Source organism: Balearica regulorum, chromosome 1 (genome assembly GCF_011004875.1).
Source record: "Balearica regulorum gibbericeps isolate bBalReg1 chromosome 1, bBalReg1.pri, whole genome shotgun sequence".
NCBI lineage: Eukaryota > Metazoa > Chordata > Aves > Gruiformes > Gruidae > Balearica > Balearica regulorum.
Window position 1 is genome coordinate 84380421 of NC_046184.1, and position 17402 is coordinate 84397822.

A 17402-nucleotide genomic window follows, 5' to 3' on the forward strand; every position below is an offset into this window, starting at 1 on the left:
CTTTGCGACAGCCCGGCTGCCTCTCTAGAAACTTCTCGGTCCCTCCCTTTCCCCTCCCCTTCCTCCTCCCCCTGACCGGGGGCTGGCGCTGCGGCGAAGGCAAGAGGGAAGGAGGCGCACGGTGCCCGCCCCCGCTGCTCGGAGCCGGAGGTGCAGCGAGGCGCTAGTCCCAGCCCCAGCCCCAGCCCGGCGGCAGGCCGGTGCCGACCCCGACCCCGCGAGGCGGCCCTTCCCTGCGCAGCGGTGGCAGCGGCAGGCGGGATGACGGCGGAGGAGATGAAAGCGGACGGGGCTCCCTTGGAGGGGGCGGACATCACCCCCAAGCGCGATGAGGGTGTTCTCAAGGTACCCGGCGGCTGCGGGCGGCCGCTCCCCATCCCCCCGCACGCACTCGGAGGCCAGTGTGGAGCAGTCCGCACGCCAGCGAGGGGGGGACGGTCCCTCTTCGCCTGCGAGCAGGCGCACCCCGGGCGCTCTGTCCCCGCGGTGCCCATTTTGCCCTGTGAGGGGAAGGGGACAAGGCCGTTACTGGGCCCGCCGCCCGGCAGGCTCGCGCAGCCCTGACGCTTAAACATTAGCGGCGGCGCGCGGGGAGGGCGGGAGGCCGCCTCGGCCGCGCACGCGCTACCCGCCCGCGGGGGCTCCCACGCGGCGGCGGCGCGGGGCTGCCGGCAGCTCCCCGCTCCCGCCCCCCGGCCGGGGCGAACCGGAGACCGGGCCGCTCCCTAGGAACCCCCCGGGTCACGGGGGGGCTGCGGAGGGGAGAGGCGCTTCTCGTTGCCTTCGGGCTCTTCCCCGGGCCTGGGGTGGGCAGTCCGCATGGCTCGCAGGGTGCGGTTCTGCCCGCACGGCTTGTTTTGGGCGGGGGTCGGGGTCTGCCCCCGCCCCCCAGCACGTGTTCGCGCGAGGGGAATTAAAGATGGTGCCTCGGCAGGGCACGTGCGTTTCGTGTACGTTCATAGCTGGCGCAAAGCAGCCCTACGCCGTCTACTTTTGCCTGTCTTTAAGTCTCTGAAAATGGGTCTCTCCATCTTGGTAGGAGCAGGCTCTCAAACCTGAGATGGTGCATTGTACACGTGGGCCTGATGTAAATGCACCCCGGCGGCAGGAGCCGGAAAGGCTGCCCGTTGGTTCAGCTTCAGTGGGAAAACTAGCTATTAACAAACTGCAGGCTGCGGGCGCGGTTTGTGCCATGTATTGGGCCAGCCGGTAGCCTGGCTTCTCCCCTTTGTACTGGGAAGCCAGTTGATAAGGGTAGCAGAATTTATACCATGAGGGGGAGTTGCACTGACTTCCTCTGTCAGATATTTCCTATTTCCATATCTCTAGAAATTTCTTAAGTCTCTCTTAAAAACTTAATCACTAGAAGCATTTTTTTAATCGTGGTGAAACTTCAGAGCTATGGTGTTCAGAAGAAGAAAAGCAGCACCACAGCAAAGACAAAATTCTGATTTTAACCTTTAGAGCCTTCTGGGTTTGTCATTGAGACGCAGCCTCCAGTTCAGGAAGGGTATCAGGGACTAGATCAAATATGTGTGGTTGGCTTCTATAGGCTGCTTTCCCATGTTTCCTGCTAACACGCTTTGGTGAGAGTTTGTAATTTTTGCATGGAACACAGTATAAGGTTAGAGCTGCATGGCTGCCCACAAAGCTGCCTGCAGGTCTCCCGCATCTCAGATCCCTGAAAGGCAGTGAGCATCTGCCTACTCCATGCAGTATGTACCTTTTGATGATGGAGAAGCAGCAGGCCTTTTTTAATATTTTTTTTTAAAGGAGGGGAGGAGAAAATACCATCAAAAGAACTGAGGTTGTGAAAAGCTCAAAAAAGGTGAGATGGTGAATTGATAAGGCAAAAGACTATAGAGATCACAAAGTCCAGCCTTCATGGATTTTATTTTTCTAGTAATTGCTGGAGTGCAGAATACACCCATTGAAATCGGGTTCTAACTCTAATCTACACCAATTTTGTACTGGTGTCATTGAACTGATTCCAGGAGAGTTTATTTGTTCATTAGCTTTGTATCAGAATAGTATCCAGAAGTTTTTACCTGGTACTGCTGAATGTGCTTGCACTACTTCTAGTGTATTTATTTAAGTTTAGAAATAGAAGTATTTGCCATCACAATATGAACAGAAAAATTAGGTTTCCCCACCTGAAAGGGAAATGTAAACCTGATGGAAATAGGGTTGCCGTGTTTAGTATATGGAAAAAGTGAAACTTGAGTCTCTTGAAAATTAAATAAATACAAAATAATAATATTGTATAAATACTGAAAATTAGATATTCATTACTTTCATGTTGGATAACTTGGTATGGTGCTACAAGGACATGGCATTTTGAAAAGCTTAGTGAATTTCCATTAAATGCAGTTGTTATTTCAAAGTGACTTCAGATCAGCTGCTTTAAAATTACTACTTTGGATCCACTTTTATTTATTTTTTTGTGTATATATCAAGGCATGATGTAGTTTAGGTTGGTTACCAGATTCCCTTATCTCTGTGGGAGTGGTTGCTTGAATTTTTGCCTTTCTTGGGGGAGAAATCAATAGATTAGTTCTGCAATGCTAATAACTGCTGTAGCACTGAAGTGGTGCAGGGTACAGGGATGGTGTCCTGTGTGAGGTCAGGCATCCCTTTTCACGCTGAACACTTTCTCCCTAAGGAACTGAGCAGGTAGTATTTTTTTCTGGGTGGGGGTTTTTTCCCCTTTTTTTCTTTTTTTTTTTTCTTTTATGCATCCAAGGAGATGCTTTCCATTTAAGAGTCTGACAGAAGCTATTCACGTTGCCTTGCTTTGGATGGAGGGTGCTGGCACTTCAGTCAGTTGCATGGATGGTGGGAGGCAAAGTAGGAGATTGACAGTGGTTGGTTGCAAGAAGTTGAAATTTGGAAAGGAGACTCCGAAGGCTCTGCTTCCTTCAGTGAAAAACATGATTGGTATAGAAGCATTTTTAGAGCTTTTCTTTAAAGGAGAGACAGCAATCCATATAATAAATGTTGATCTTGTATGAACCATATGTTTTCCAGGTCTCTCTAGACACAAGCAAACAGAGTCTTCCATTGGTTCCCTTTTGCCTAGCTAAAGTAATTGCAGAACTTCGGCTCAGAGCTAGATGGTTTCAGTCAGTCTTGGAGAAAACTCTAAATTTAAACTTCAGGAATACAGTTCAAATGAACACTAGAGAGATTGGCCAATCTTGCTTTTTGTATAGTGTAGATTTGGTTGATACTGGTCTTGCTACTGAGGCTGGGGAACTTCTTGAGAAGAAAATCAAATCCTTGTAGCTGTATGTGAAATCGAGGTGCTGGCAATCTGGGTCAGAGTTGTGGGGAGGCAAAATTAATACAATATAAGAATTCCTAAGTGTTACTGTGTTGGCTGCTACAACTAACCTGCATTGGAGCAAGATTCTGTTAACCTTTGTTAAACTACTCCAGTTAAACCAGAGAGTCTTGGATTACATGTTAGAATAGACTTTGCATGGAAAGACCAGCTCTTTTTCTTGTTTAAATGCTTTGCCTAGAACACCAAACTCAGGGGTAATGATAGAGTCGTGGTTTGAATAAAGTGAAAAAAACCCTACTTAATGCTTTACCTGATTAAGTTTCAAGAACATTTTAAATCTTGTTGAAGAAAGGTAAGTGACATTGCTAACTATAGATGCAGAGATCTGTAAGCTGGTGCCAGCTGGTGCCAATTAAGTTCTCATATCACAGCAGAGCCATCTTGAGATTCCTGCATTTGCAACACTGCTAATCTGTAGAGAGAATGGTCAATCCATTTTCAGATAGCTGAAGTAAACCTGCAAATCCTTTATCTATTTAATATAACGTGTGCATCTAAGTAAATGGAATTAATGTCCAATAAGCAGATGTAGTTTTCATCATCTTAATCGGGCTTACTGTTTTCCTCAGGTTGTCAAGAGAGAAGGAAGTGGGACAGAGTCTCCAATGATAGGTGATAAAGTGACCGTCCATTACACAGGATGGCTTCTTGATGGCACAAAATTTGACTCCAGTCTAGACAGGAGAGACAAATTTTCATTTGACTTGGGGAAAGGTAATATCTTGTGTTTGGTATTGATCAGTTTTGGTAATAATTGAGGTGGGATTTCCTTGCATGTGTGGCTCCTTCATGTTAAAGTTGCTTTTTAAACTTGTTTTCAGAGCTTAAGGTTTATGCTTTTAGAATGGCCCAATAAGAACGGTTTCGAGATTTTTTTGAATGAGAAAAATGTGTAACCCCTTGAGGAGGCCTGCTGAAGAATTCACGGGCCTCAGATAAAGCATTCCAGGGGAGCAAATTTGCCCTGAAGTGTAGTGATAAAGGGTAGTTAAAAAGCCAGAATGTCTATTTTGTTGATTTTTAATTTTTTTTTCTTTTTGGCAGAAGACTCAAACTCAGGAGTACTTAATTGTGACCAGATACTGGGACAGGGTGCATGGTGGCAGCTGTCAGCTGCAGCATGATGAAGCATACTCCGTTTTTCCCTAAGTTCCCAAATTAACCCAAATATGAAGCTCGAAGCAGTGCATCTCTTCGTTATCAAAAGTTTTCATTTTTTTGAATGCAGAAGTCTACACATCCTTGTTCCAGCAAATCTTACTACTCAGTCTGAGTTCTTCCCTGGCAGTTCCATACCTGCTGCTTTTTTATTTGGGAGATAAATTCTGCAGCGTACTGAAATTTGAGATGATCTGAAGTATGCCTATTAATACAAGACCAATAGAAAGGCTGCTTGACTGAGTTGAAAGGAGCAGCAAGTAGGAGAGCTTGAGTAAGAGATAGGATTTTGTTACTTGAGGTTCCAGCTTCTGTTCACTTTTGGCTTTAGAAGGAATACTACTTCTCCTACTTTTCCTCCCCTTTCTGTTACAAGTGCATGTAACTTTTAGTTACCACTCGTGCTGCTCTTTGCCAGCAGATAAAGTACAGAGAGAAAAGGCTGTTGGTTTGGATTGTTTTCAAAATACGAGCAGGCAATCTCTTACCCTAAGACCTTCCTCTTCGAAGAGTTTATTGTTATTTCCTCACACTTGAGATTGTGCCAAGTGCTTCAGCCCGTGTCTGTGTTCAGATGACTTGTATTCTCTATAGGCAAGGAAGTAAGGGGAGGAAAAAAAAATCACTACGCCTAGAATGAAGAAATTTAGCCAAATTTGGGTCCCCAGGTGACTTTATAATTTGAGAATTAAAACTGATGTACATAAATCAGAGTGAGCACAAGTATCAGTATTTCTGCTCTGTCTTAGCTTTTGTATACTGAAAGTGATAATGCTCAGTTTCACAGCTGATCACATCTTTGATGTATGCCTAGCAATCATGTGATTGAAATTTGACTTGCATAGGTGAGGTGATCAAAGCATGGGACATTGCTGTGGCAACTATGAAGGTTGGTGAAATCTGTCGGATTACATGTAAACCAGAATATGCCTATGGCTCAGCTGGGAGCCCCCCAAAGATACCTCCCAATGCTACACTGATTTTTGAGGTAAGTGAGAGCCTATCTCTAAAACCGTACGCTTGAAAACCAAAACAAAATTCGTATGTCATTGTAGAAAATGTGTGATGTAATATCCTTTTGAAACAGGAATGCTAGGTTTTCTAAAGAGAAAAATATGGTTAGAGTAATGTGGGCAAAACATAAGAGTTCTAGCTTGGCTGTTACTGATCTGCAGTGGCTCAGGTTCCCTCATTTTGGAGTCTTTAAAATACTTGAATGTCTTCCAGTGTTGATAGTTTTAACTGTACAGTTACGGAATGATTCACTGTAGGAGAGTGTCGGTTGGGGGCATGGAACAGGAGAGGGTGGACTGTCTCAGTGGTGGACTTTGAAGTAGCTGAAAAAATGAAATCTTTAATCCCTTTTCCACTTGTTGAGACTCAAAGTAATAATACTTATGTTAAACATTATGAAGTTTTCAACAACACAAAGAGCAATTAATGTCCTCACTGATATATTTTTCATACCTTTTTATGTTTTCTTCACAACTTCAGCACAACCTTTGAGCTCTTTGGGGGGACAAAAGAGACCGTATAAACTGCTAGAATATAAAGTATATTTGAACAGCCCTACAACTATGAACTCTTGTCTTCTGTAGAGCTAAGCATTTTAATAAGCCATAAAGTACCATAAGAACAGTTTGGATTCCGGTTGCTTGTTGATTACCAAAGTCTGTCTGTGGATCCAGGCTATGTCGCTTACCGTCATAGAAGGCTGCTTGTACACACTTGGTCCCTGCGACAGATCCAGCGGCCTTGAGTTTGATGCCTGGGTAACACTGGTTTTACAATTCATACAGACAGTTGGTCTCATCTGAGGTGAACTGTATGTCTCGGTGAGCGTGGAGACAATTAGCATGGGTATTTCTTAAGCTCACCAGCAGAGGACAGAGCAGTTGTCTGTTGTGCATTATTTCTGTAGGGAGAGTGGTTGCTCAGAATGCTGAGACTCATGTTTGATTTTTCCATAGAGGATGATACTAAAGCTGTTCCTGGAGCATGCTCTGACAAACAGTCAAAACTGTTTCGGGAGGATATATCTTTCTTATTGATGAAACAGTTCAGTTTTCCAAGAAATACTTTACTTGCACCTGAGAGAAGGCAGATAGACTCTTTTTAAGTGTGATTTTTAAAATTACTTTGCTCTAAAATACTTAATCAATGGATTGGATTCCTACATTGGGGGCATAACAAAAGTTTTTAAGCTCTGATGATTGCTCTGAGATTGAATGTTTTATCTAATGTCTGAGAAAGGTGAAAACAGCTCATGGAGACTCAAAGCCTATTTAGATTTTAATGGAAACAATCTGTTAAGGAAGGGTAAATTAAACATATATGGATATTGTATTTGTATTAGATTTGGATAGAGTATTTGCATTTCTTTTTTCTATGAACTTGTGAATTAAAGATGTATTTTGTGTGGAAGGATTCAACAAATACTTCCAGCAGGTAGTATCCGAGGCCATTAAAGGGATGAGGACTTACTCATTTCATGTGCATTAAAATTAACGTCATTATTTCTGCAGCTGACTGTTGAAAAATAATAATCTTGTAAAGCTCTTCAACAGTATTTTTTTAATATATAAATCTGAAGATACTCATGGCTTGTATTGTATCAAACTACAGATGCTGGAATGCTGTATGCTTTGCACATATGCAGGTGATACGAAGTGTAATATAGGGCAGGATTGAAGGGGGAGATAAAAACACTAATGCATATTTACTGTGTTCTGACCTGATGATTCACATGCAAAGTCTAATACCTTTTTCTGCTCACCTCATTTATGGTTGAGGGAAAGGAAGAACAAACAGAACTTCAGTGTAGCAATTGTTGAAGATGTTCAGCTTCTCTGCTTTTTTTTTTTTTGCCCGGTGTCTCAAAGCTCAAGACCTTCTACCTCAACAGCATAATAAAGCATTCTTAAGGCTTAGCACTAGTATATAGGATGCTACGTCTTTGTCCTGCAAAAAGAGATAAAGCTAACGTTTTAATAAATAAACGCATTAATTACAGGATGGGATTTGTTTCATCAGAATACTGCTGAGTCTGATACAGTCATCCAGATGTTTCAGTTCCCCCTATGTTTGTCTTAATGATGCCACTCTGACCTCTCCATCTTCTAGGTACTGTTTAGATACAAGTAGTGTTTCATTTGAGACGCTTGATATCCCCTAATGCCTGCCTGAGCAGTAATGTTAGAGGAGAAAAGGGAGAAAGAAAAGCACTGGAGCTGCCTATGATGATTTTGTGCTTCCCTAATAAAATGGCCTGCAGATGACTGGCTACAACAAATCAGCAGTGCCGGGTGTGTCCTGAATTAGGAGGGTGGGATGGAACTTAAGTCAGAAAATTTTACTAAGTTTTATTAGGTAGGAGTAATTTCTGACTAGTATGACTCTTGGGCACTTAAAATCTCTTGAGTTTCTACTTAAGTCTTGCTCCTATGTTTCCTTGTTACTTAAGTCAGCACAGTTCTTTTCCAAGCGCCATCACCATAATAGAATTCTGTATGCGTTGCCTTAAAAAGGACTCTCTAAAACTTACATTAAAATATTTTGTAGCTGTGTCATCACCACATCAGCATTTGGTTATGACCTGAAATAATGGGTGTCTTATGGTTTGTTTTGGGGTTTTTTTTATTCCTCATGATTGCTTTTGCTGAGCAATATAGATAGATTCTTCCATAGAATACTGTTGTTCAGGTAAAATAAAAACAAATGGGGAAACCTGTATGGTCATCAGTGGGATGTTCTGGAGTAACTTAGCCTGTTTCAGACAGACTGAAGAGAAAGACCAGAATATTACTTGTTATTAGGTATCCATCAAAATACAGAGTGGGCAGTACTCTTTGTGCTGGTGAATATTCAATTTCTTTTGCATTCCAGGTATCTTTAAGTCCAGTGTCATGAACCTCCGCAGCATTAGCCTTGAACTCTGTTATCTTTTTTTGCTTTTCTTTTTAAATGTCTAATATCTTACAGGACATTAACTAAGATTGTGTCTTTCTGAACAGCTATAGTTTCAAAGATCTCTGGAGAACAAATTCTGTGAGTTACTGAATTGATGTGATGAGAATAAGTGCAAGGCTTTTCTTCCCTCAACAGATAGAACTTTTTGAGTTCAAGGGGGAGGACCTCACTGATGATGAGGACGGTGGCATCATCAGAAGAATCCATAAAAAAGGGGAAGGCTACTCCAAGCCCAATGAGGGTGCGCTTGTAGAGAGTAAGTATGTTACACAAATAGTACATGGGTTTACCATGTGGGAGGGCACAACCTTTTTCCAATCTACACCTTCCTGTCCTGAGGGAGAAGAATATATGGCTTCTCTTTCCTTTACCAGGTAACTTAACGTAGAGTAAGCTTTCATTCTCTTATTTCTAGCAAGGTTTACATTTTCCATCAGCATCTGTGTTCCTCAGGGATACTGAATCTGATAAAGTGCTTATCAGATAACAAAGGTTGATGAGCCTAGTAAAGTATTTCCATTTGCTGAGGAGTAAAAGGGGAAGTAATTCTGGCACTTGTTGGAGTGGAAAAAAAATTACAGATTAATGCAAAAAAAAAAAGGGGGGGGTTTATTAAGTTTAGCGGCAGCAGTTCCATTTGCCACCAGTAGCCACCATGCGTAAGGAGCTGTTAGAAGAGACTGTTTAGGAGGAGGCTTTGGCACTCGCTATATTACCTGTGCTACCTGCCCCATATCATACATAGATATCTTCTGATTTTTCTCTGGGTTGTTCTGTTTTTTGTTACCAGTCCAGTTTGAAGGCCGATACGGAGATCGTGTTTTTGACAGGCGGGAACTGCGGTTTGAGATTGGAGAAGGTGACAACTATGATCTTCCTCATGGTCTGGAGAAAGCAATTCAAAAAATGGAGAAATCTGAGGAATCCGTGTTCTATCTCAAACCCAAGTATGCTGTTTCTGATCTTTTGATACTTGAAAGGCTTATGTTAAGCATCTGGCAAGAATTAAGTGTTTTGTTACAATGCCTTTCAGCTTTTTAAAGTGCTGTAGTAAAAACTTGGATCAGCCCCAAAAGTTTGATGTATGAGAAGTATGAAGCTAAGATCGCTTTGCCACTAGGTTGTGAAGTAATAGCACTCCAAAAAAAATTTACTTAAATCTCTGTAGTGTTGATCTCAGTAAATAAAAAAAAAAAAAATGTTGCTTTTTTTAACTTACATTTCTGTGGTCCCTCTTAACGAAGTGGTACTTACTGTACAGCAGTGCATATAAAGATACCTAAAGAACAACCTCAGAATAGGAAAAGAGCTGATGAGCAGCCCAGTGTGACCAGATAGCTAGTCCTTTGGTGTTATGGAATGTTTTTGTTTGTTTCTTTTCCTCCCCCCACCACCCCAATCTTACAGCTATGGTTTTGGAAGTGCCGGGAAGGAGAAATTTCAGATCCCTCCAGATGCAGAGCTACAGTATGAAGTGAAACTCAAAAGCTTTGAAAAGGTAACAAGAAGAGATGAAGTCCCAAAGAGATTGGGATGTGGGGGAAGAAGTGGGAGTGCGACTTGATCAGGATGATGGAGTCCTTGAATGTTAATCTGAAATAGGGAAACCACTGTTGTCAGAGATGATGACGCACTGGAAGCTCTTGGCTGAAATTGTTACTGTATCCCTGTCCATTGCTGTCAGTGTCTCTCCTGCTCTAACTCAGTTTCCAGTAGCAGTGCAAAACGCTGCTTTGCCAAAGCTATCTCTATGATACTGTTAGTGGGAAGCAGCATAGCCGCTTGGTTTTCCCAGAAGTTGTATCGTTGACTTGAACTGTTCCTTTTTGGGTAGGCTAAGGAGTCTTGGGAAATGAACACAGATGAGAAGCTCGAACAAAGCTGCATTGTGAAGGAGAGAGGCACTCAGTACTTCAAGGTAAATTGCCACCCCCAAGTGGTAATATCATTTCTTAGTCCATGTCATGAGCTGATAATGATGATTACAGTTTCTGTAGTTTCAGAGTGGTGTTCATGGTATTCTCTGTGACATTTTACAGGGAGCACTGGAGGGGAAGGTGTCTTTAAAAAAAAAAAAGCCTCAGAGGTGGAATATCCAAAGAACTAACAGGGAGTTAGTTCTCTGTCAGAGCTGTTTGCTGTACCTGCAGATAATTTGGGGGCATACATTGAATAGTAGCAAGGTTACAGTATTTAAATTCCTGCTACGGGATAGTGCTGTCAGTGAACAACATTCATTTGGGTAGAGATGTATGGAGAAGCTGTTTCAAATGATTTGACCAGCTAAAGGCAGACTTTCCTGTTACCTTCATGACAGAGCAATAGTTGCGCTGTTTGGAAAATGCCCAATCTTCCTTGTTCTATATCAAAAGTTGAATATAAGGTGGGAGTTCAGAGTGAAGTATCAATGCTGGCCTATACCCCTGGCTGTAGTGGGGGAACCAGTAGGTATTCCTAAAGATTTTCTGATCCTATGCAGGAATGGCTTTCAGAACTAGTATACTTTAGTGATAAAAGCTATTTTCTGGTTACTCCAAATTACTTTTTTCAGATCCATGTAAGCAGAAAGGGCAAGAGGGAGATAAAAGTTACTGTGATGAGCTGTGTGATAATCAAACTGCTTTGTTTACAGGAGGGGAAATACAAACGGGCAGCGTTACAGTATAAGAAGATTGTGTCATGGCTGGAGCATGAGTCAGGACTCTCTGATGAGGAGGATACAAAAGCCAAAAGCTTGAGGCTTGCTGCCCACCTTAATCTAGCTATGTGCCATCTCAAGCTGAAGGAATACTCCCAGGCTTTGGAGAACTGCAACAAGGTAGTAAGAGTTTATTTATTCTTAAACTGCACAAGCAATCTGACATTTTATCTCTTGCTTTAACAATTTGAGGGATACCAGGCCACATGGTGTTTGACCTTTCTTACCAGCTGGCAGTTGGGTAGTACTGAATACACAATTGAAAAATATCCAACAAGTTGTTTCCATGATTATTGTCCTTTTAATATCTTTTACTAGCTTGCTGCTACATTGAGAATATTCTAGTATTTAGAAATCAGAAACACTGAGGTGTGGTGAAGGTAGTCATGTTGATAAAGGTCGTTTAAAGAGGTGGAATAGAGCCAGGACTAAATCTTAGACTTGCGGGTTCTCTGTCAAATAGCCTACTAGATTCAGTCCTCTTTGTACTTCTACTGTATTCAACTCATCTTATTAGTAAGCCCTGACAAGAATCATAAATGTACATCAGAAGGTACAGTTTCTAGCAGTTTCTGGTGTTCTAACTGCATATTATTTAAAAAGAAAAACTGGTCTTGAATGTCGTTTCGTTTTTTAATGTAGGCACTCGAATTGGATAGCAACAATGAAAAAGGCCTCTTCCGGCGTGGAGAAGCACACTTGGCTGTCAATGACTTTGAATTGGCCCGGGGAGATTTCCAGAAGGTGATACAACTTTATCCAAGTAACAAAGCTGCCAAAGTGCAGTTGGTAACTTGTCAGCAAAAAATACGGGAGCAGCATGAGAAAGAGAAAAAGATGTATGCCAACATGTTCCAAAGGCTTGCAGACAAAGACTTAAAGGTAAGTAACACTACTCCAGAAGACAAGAGATGGTGTCATGTGTTAGACAAGAAATAGTGGTTTAGGTATTCAGCTTCTTAGTACAGATAAATATAGTGGGAGAACACTCAGGTGGTTTCCTCTGGGGGAAGAAACTGGAAATAGCCAACAGTCAAACTGATTAGGCCATCTTGTTTGAACTAGACAACTAGCAGTACCGGGCATTGCACAGAATGCTTTTACTTATTTCAACTGATTTTGCAACAGACCAGTGTTAATCAGAAAGCCATTGTAGTGATGAGATGCAAACATGATAATGTTCAAGAACTGAAAAAGTGCCCATTCACCTTGAACTGATTGTTATAAAGAACAGTCTGTTCTGGTGCCTGGGTGGCCCATCTACTGACACCTTATGCCTGTCATACAGATGGTGCTGAGCACCATCTTGCTTCTTGTGGAGACATTAAGATGTGGTTGATGCTCTTCCATCTCAGATGTCACAGATTGATTATGAAGTGTCCGAATTCAGACTCTCAGAAGATTCATTATTCTACTGTGTGGATGGTTTTCCTACAAAGCTTTCATTAGCAGTTAATAATGGCAATACTTGAGTACAGGTTATAACAAGGTTGTATCAGCTAGCAAGAAACATTCAAAATTACTGGTGAGGATCACATATTCTAAGAAATAATTCCTTAAATCTGATGGTCCATAAGGACTAGGTAAACCTGTAACTTCCAAGACAAATCTGGGATTTATATTGACCTCAATTTTCTCATAACGTTGGGGAGTGCAGAAGCTTGCATTTTATGATATTATTTTCACAGATTTTTGTGTCCACCTTCCCAGAATATGCATCTCCCAGAGACAATGGGAGATGTATTCCATTCTTCATCCATTACTCTGCTAAAGTAGTCAATAGTAAGCATAGGGTTCACCCTTAACTGGATGGTAGAGTGGGCAAGCTGTTCTGTTTGAGGCTTTTTGGTTGTGGGGTTTTGTTTTTTTGTTGTGGGGGGGAGGAGTTTGTTTTTTCTCTTCAAAGAGTAGCGGTAGTTCTGTGGATTTGGTCCTGCTTCTCATGGAGGAGTGTAAACAAACACATAAATGCAGACTTTCCTCACTGATTCTGCAAAGAAAATGTCATTGATCATGCAGTCACGTATCTGACTAAAGCAGCCTGGTGTCAACAGTCCTTGCTTATTGGAGCCTGGAAGAATGTATGCTGTCCTTTTAGACGTTGTCATGTATAGCCATGCAGTACCTTAATTTTAATGAAAAATCTCAGGAAGATAAAGTTACAGAAACCAACCAGAATTATTTCACTGTTGGGCATCTTCACTTCTGAAATAGCAGGGTTTTATTGCCAGCTGTAGGACTGTTTTCCTAATAATTAATTTATCATGTTGTTTTACTCTGGCTCCCAGTGTTTCTCTGTTAGTGCTGGTGGGAGAAGTTCAAGAGTTCTGGAGAAGAGGCTTTGTTTACCAAATTTCTTCTGAGTGCTAAGGTGGCAGCTTGGACTATAGTTCTGAAATTCCTGACATCTGCATATCTTATGGTCTGTTGAAGATTGACAGCCACTCTTGCATCAGTTGTTCTTTTCATGAGTTTGAATAGATCACATAAAAATTCACACTTTACAAAGGTGAGGATGTTTATCACCTTACCTTAAGCCCAGGATTGCTAGCTAAAATTTTCTGTGGAGAGACTTCACTCTTGTGTGCTTCACAAAACACTTCTAAGGATGAAAGGTTGACCTTTGATGCCTGAATGGCCTAGTTTTCTTGTTTCAGTTAAGTTGATGTAAATCTTTAGTTTAAGGATTCTGCCCCTTTTTCCCTCTCCTGTTCCCCTCCCTCAACAGTGCAAGCTTATGTCCTTGCTTGTTCTTGTCTGGTTCTCATCTAACCTCATAATAAAATAGTGGTGCTAGGCTGACAGGTGGAATAGCAATTTCATTGCACTGTCTTTTGAGATGAGCAGGACAAGAGACTTCTACCTCCCGTTACTGTGTTTGAAAACTATTTCATGGCCAGGATGTGCTGGTTATGTCCTATTGTAAAAACTGACCTCAGACCCTTCCCACATGGTGCTCTGCCTTCCACATCTTTTTGTGTGGACTGGAAGATGCAGCAAGAAGAGGGCTTTTAAAGCAACCGCCTTCTCAGATTTTCTCCCAGCTAAGCTCTTACAGAGGGCATCCAAGTGACTATTGTTGAGTTGAAATCACTCTTCATGAAACTAGTTGTCCAGTAAAGATATTTATTCATATATTAAGTCCAAGTGTGTCTCATACAAGTTGGGGGTAGGGTATGGGAATTGCTGAAATTGAATCACATGGAAATTGAAGCAGGATGAAAGCAGTTCTGTGCAGAAGTTGCCTAAATAAAATTCACTTTGTGGGAGAACACTTTCTTAAAGCATTGTGGCAAGCATGTGTATGGCATGTTATGAATCATAACCATCTAACACTAGTATTATTTCTGAGCCACCTCTAAACCACTTCAGGTTTCTTAGATGCACAAAAAATGCAAAGAAATTGTTGATTTCTCTTGGCTGAAAGTCCTAATTCAGTTTTAATTCAGTCTTGCAGGGAGACCAGGTATCATAGTGATAAGAATCAGATAGTGTTTGTGGTATTATTTGCAAGTGTTAGCAATTTTGTATAACAAAGGAATATATTTTCTTTGTTTCTCTATTTAGTCAGCTGCTACTCTTCAAACCAGCCACACTGAAGATGCAGAAATGAAAGATGAGCGGAATGGAGTTGAAGAGAAATCGGAAGTTAATGCAGAAGCATAAAAACAAACCCTATTCCATTAGTTTTGTAAATGAAAGAATTTCCAGTGAATTAAACCTTTATTTTTCTACCTGGTTGTACAGTGGCTTCAGGGGAGCAGAGGCTGAAGCCACCATGCCACAGTCAGTTACAGCTTTATATGTCTGTTGAAGCTGAGTGGCAGCATAAATCTGGTTTAATCCTAGGGACTTTATTTATTCATTCAGCCTCTGTTACTGTTTGGGTTCTGTCTGGATTTACTCTGCTTGGCTTGTTTGCATTTTGGCATTGGTGTTTGTCTCTTTCTGGTTCTGGCTCACTTCAATCCCAGGTTCTGCTACCTAAATATATTTCCTTGATTTCTTTCAAGTAATCGGCCTTTTCCAGGAGTCCTCACATGAGACTTGAGAACAAATTGGCACTCCCAGTTCTTCTGCCTTGGCATTGCCCTCTTCCCCCTGTTCAGTAGGGACAGTTCCCCCTTACATTAAGTTGTGTAACCTTCCTTGTATGCCTCCTCTTTGCAAATTGCTGAAGGTGAAGACTGTGAAGTCACAGCTTAAGTAATAAAGCTCCAATTAAACTCAAGAAAACAGAACTTTTCGTGGGTTTTTATTGGAATTTTCACAGAATTAAGAGAATTTACTGTCCTTCAATCATTCAGTGTTTTCTCTTCCATGTAGTTGTACAGTAGCCACAGTATTCAGTTATTTTTCTGTGTTTGTTCATTGCCATAGAAAGTTCCCACAGTAATTGATATGGTATTTACCCATATATTTGCAAAAGGAAAAAAATGTTGCTGAAATTGTATAAAAAGCAAGTGTATAACTTATGCATAGAGCTTATTTTCTGTTCATATTGCTACCTTCCTTTTCACCCTCTAAGCTGTAAAACTGGACCAGAAAAAAACCCATCATTTATTTACACCTGAAAGTGACTGGCTTTGAAGAGAAAATAAGTGGTAATGGTTTAACACATTACAAATACTTCTAATTCCTAATGAACTACAAACATCTGTGTGATTCTAATGTCTGCTTATCCCCATCTCACAAGAAAGCTGTTGCTTGATATTCTGCTTCTTCATGCAGTATGTTGTGTGTCTTGTTTTGGGGGTGGGTGTGCTTTTGGGTTTTGTGTGGGCTTTTTATTGGGGTGGGCTTTTTTGTTTGCAGGCATGGAACATAGTCCTCAAACTTGCCTTCTCTGTTTATCTTGTTTTACGGTGTGTTAAACTTGGCATCTCCACTGTTCTGTTCTGAGACTCTAGCAGCAGGGACACTTTTTTGCCTGCTCTTGCAGGAGGAAGGTTGATAATGTGTTCCTTGCAGATACAAAAACTGATTTTTTGCAGTGAGAAGAATGTCTTTCCATGGCATGGGATGGGCTGGAATTGTGCGTATATTGCAGAGATCCCTGTTTTAACATGAATGACCTCTGAAATCTTAGCTTGAATTTCTGGTCTCCATTGCTGAGACAGAAGTACTGTAGAAGCACGTATTCATGGGGTTCTCACTGGCTGGGAGGTTGCCAGTACCTGCCCCTGCAGGAGTGCCAGCTGTATCGCCAAACAGTCCCCAAAGCAGTAAGGCCTGCTTGGCATGCTGTATGCTGTCCGGCCCCCAGGCCTGAGACAAGAAATGCTCTCTGTATGGTGTAGCAATGCCCTGAGCTTCAGTGGGCTGGGGGAGGAATAGGAGAAGAGGTAGGCTTAATGTGCTTGGTAGGTCATCGCACTTAAGGAAATGTCAATTGGATTTGCTTAGCAAAATGTTGGTGTTAGATATCTGAGTGCTTTTCATGAGTTCTGACTCGGTAGTATCTGCCGTGTGTAAGTAAAAACTTTCACCTTCTACCGAAGCTCAACTACCTCCAAAGCGGGGGGAATGTTACAGGTTTCCACAAGGTGTGAAGAATGTCTGTCAACTGAAGTTACAAGAGGGGACTTCCAGACACAGAAGAACCGTAAAGGGAGCAGGAATGTCAAGCAAGAGTTCCTTTTTTCCAGCAAGGAAATAGCTTGATTTGTTGGGAATTACTGGAAATGCGAGCCCCTGTGGCTGAAACTGTTGTGAAAGTAAGCATAGGGCCAAGTCCTAATGATAAATTTCTAATTCTTGAATAACATTTTTGAAAATCTCCCACAGGGGCTGACAGTCCTTCCATGTGTTTTTGAAAGCAAAAAGATTATAAAGCATCTATTGCAGAGTCAGTGGTGGATATGTTCAGTGTGAGCAGTCTTGAAAGTACCATTTTGCCCTCGTTACTACATAACCAACTGAAACGTTTAAGAATGTAAATCTACTAAGGACACTAAATACGCTCTCTTCAGGCAGCTGAACGGAGGTTCCATGCTGTCCTTAAAAATGGGTCTAGTTGCCAGCAGAAGATGGCATACTAGTGTTTATAAGTGAGGTCATGCATGTAAACTTCAAATATAAACTATTTGTTATGTCCTTATAGAAAAATGCTTAAAATAAACAGTTACAGTACTGACTTTGTAAACCAAACACCTGTGTCTCTCAATTTGTAAATCCTTCTTGTAATAGTTGTACAGTATCTTTGAAACAAGTGTCCTGATTGACTATCCA

General features: G+C 41.7%; 1 protein-coding gene across 1 annotated transcript; it reads left to right on the plus strand.

Annotated features, from left to right (window-relative positions):
• Window positions 1–78: 78 nt before the first annotated feature.
• Window positions 79–17321, plus strand: FKBP4 (FKBP prolyl isomerase 4). The gene is made up of 10 exons (XM_075762386.1): window positions 79–345; window positions 3916–4060; window positions 5350–5492; window positions 8609–8729; window positions 9264–9420; window positions 9881–9971; window positions 10308–10391; window positions 11106–11291; window positions 11814–12053; window positions 14739–17321. The coding sequence occupies exons 1-10, from the start codon at window positions 262–264 to the stop codon at window positions 14835–14837; spliced, it is 1350 nt and encodes a 449-aa protein (XP_075618501.1). The 5' UTR covers window positions 79–261; the 3' UTR covers window positions 14838–17321.
• The last annotated feature ends 81 nt before the right edge of the window (window positions 17322–17402 follow it).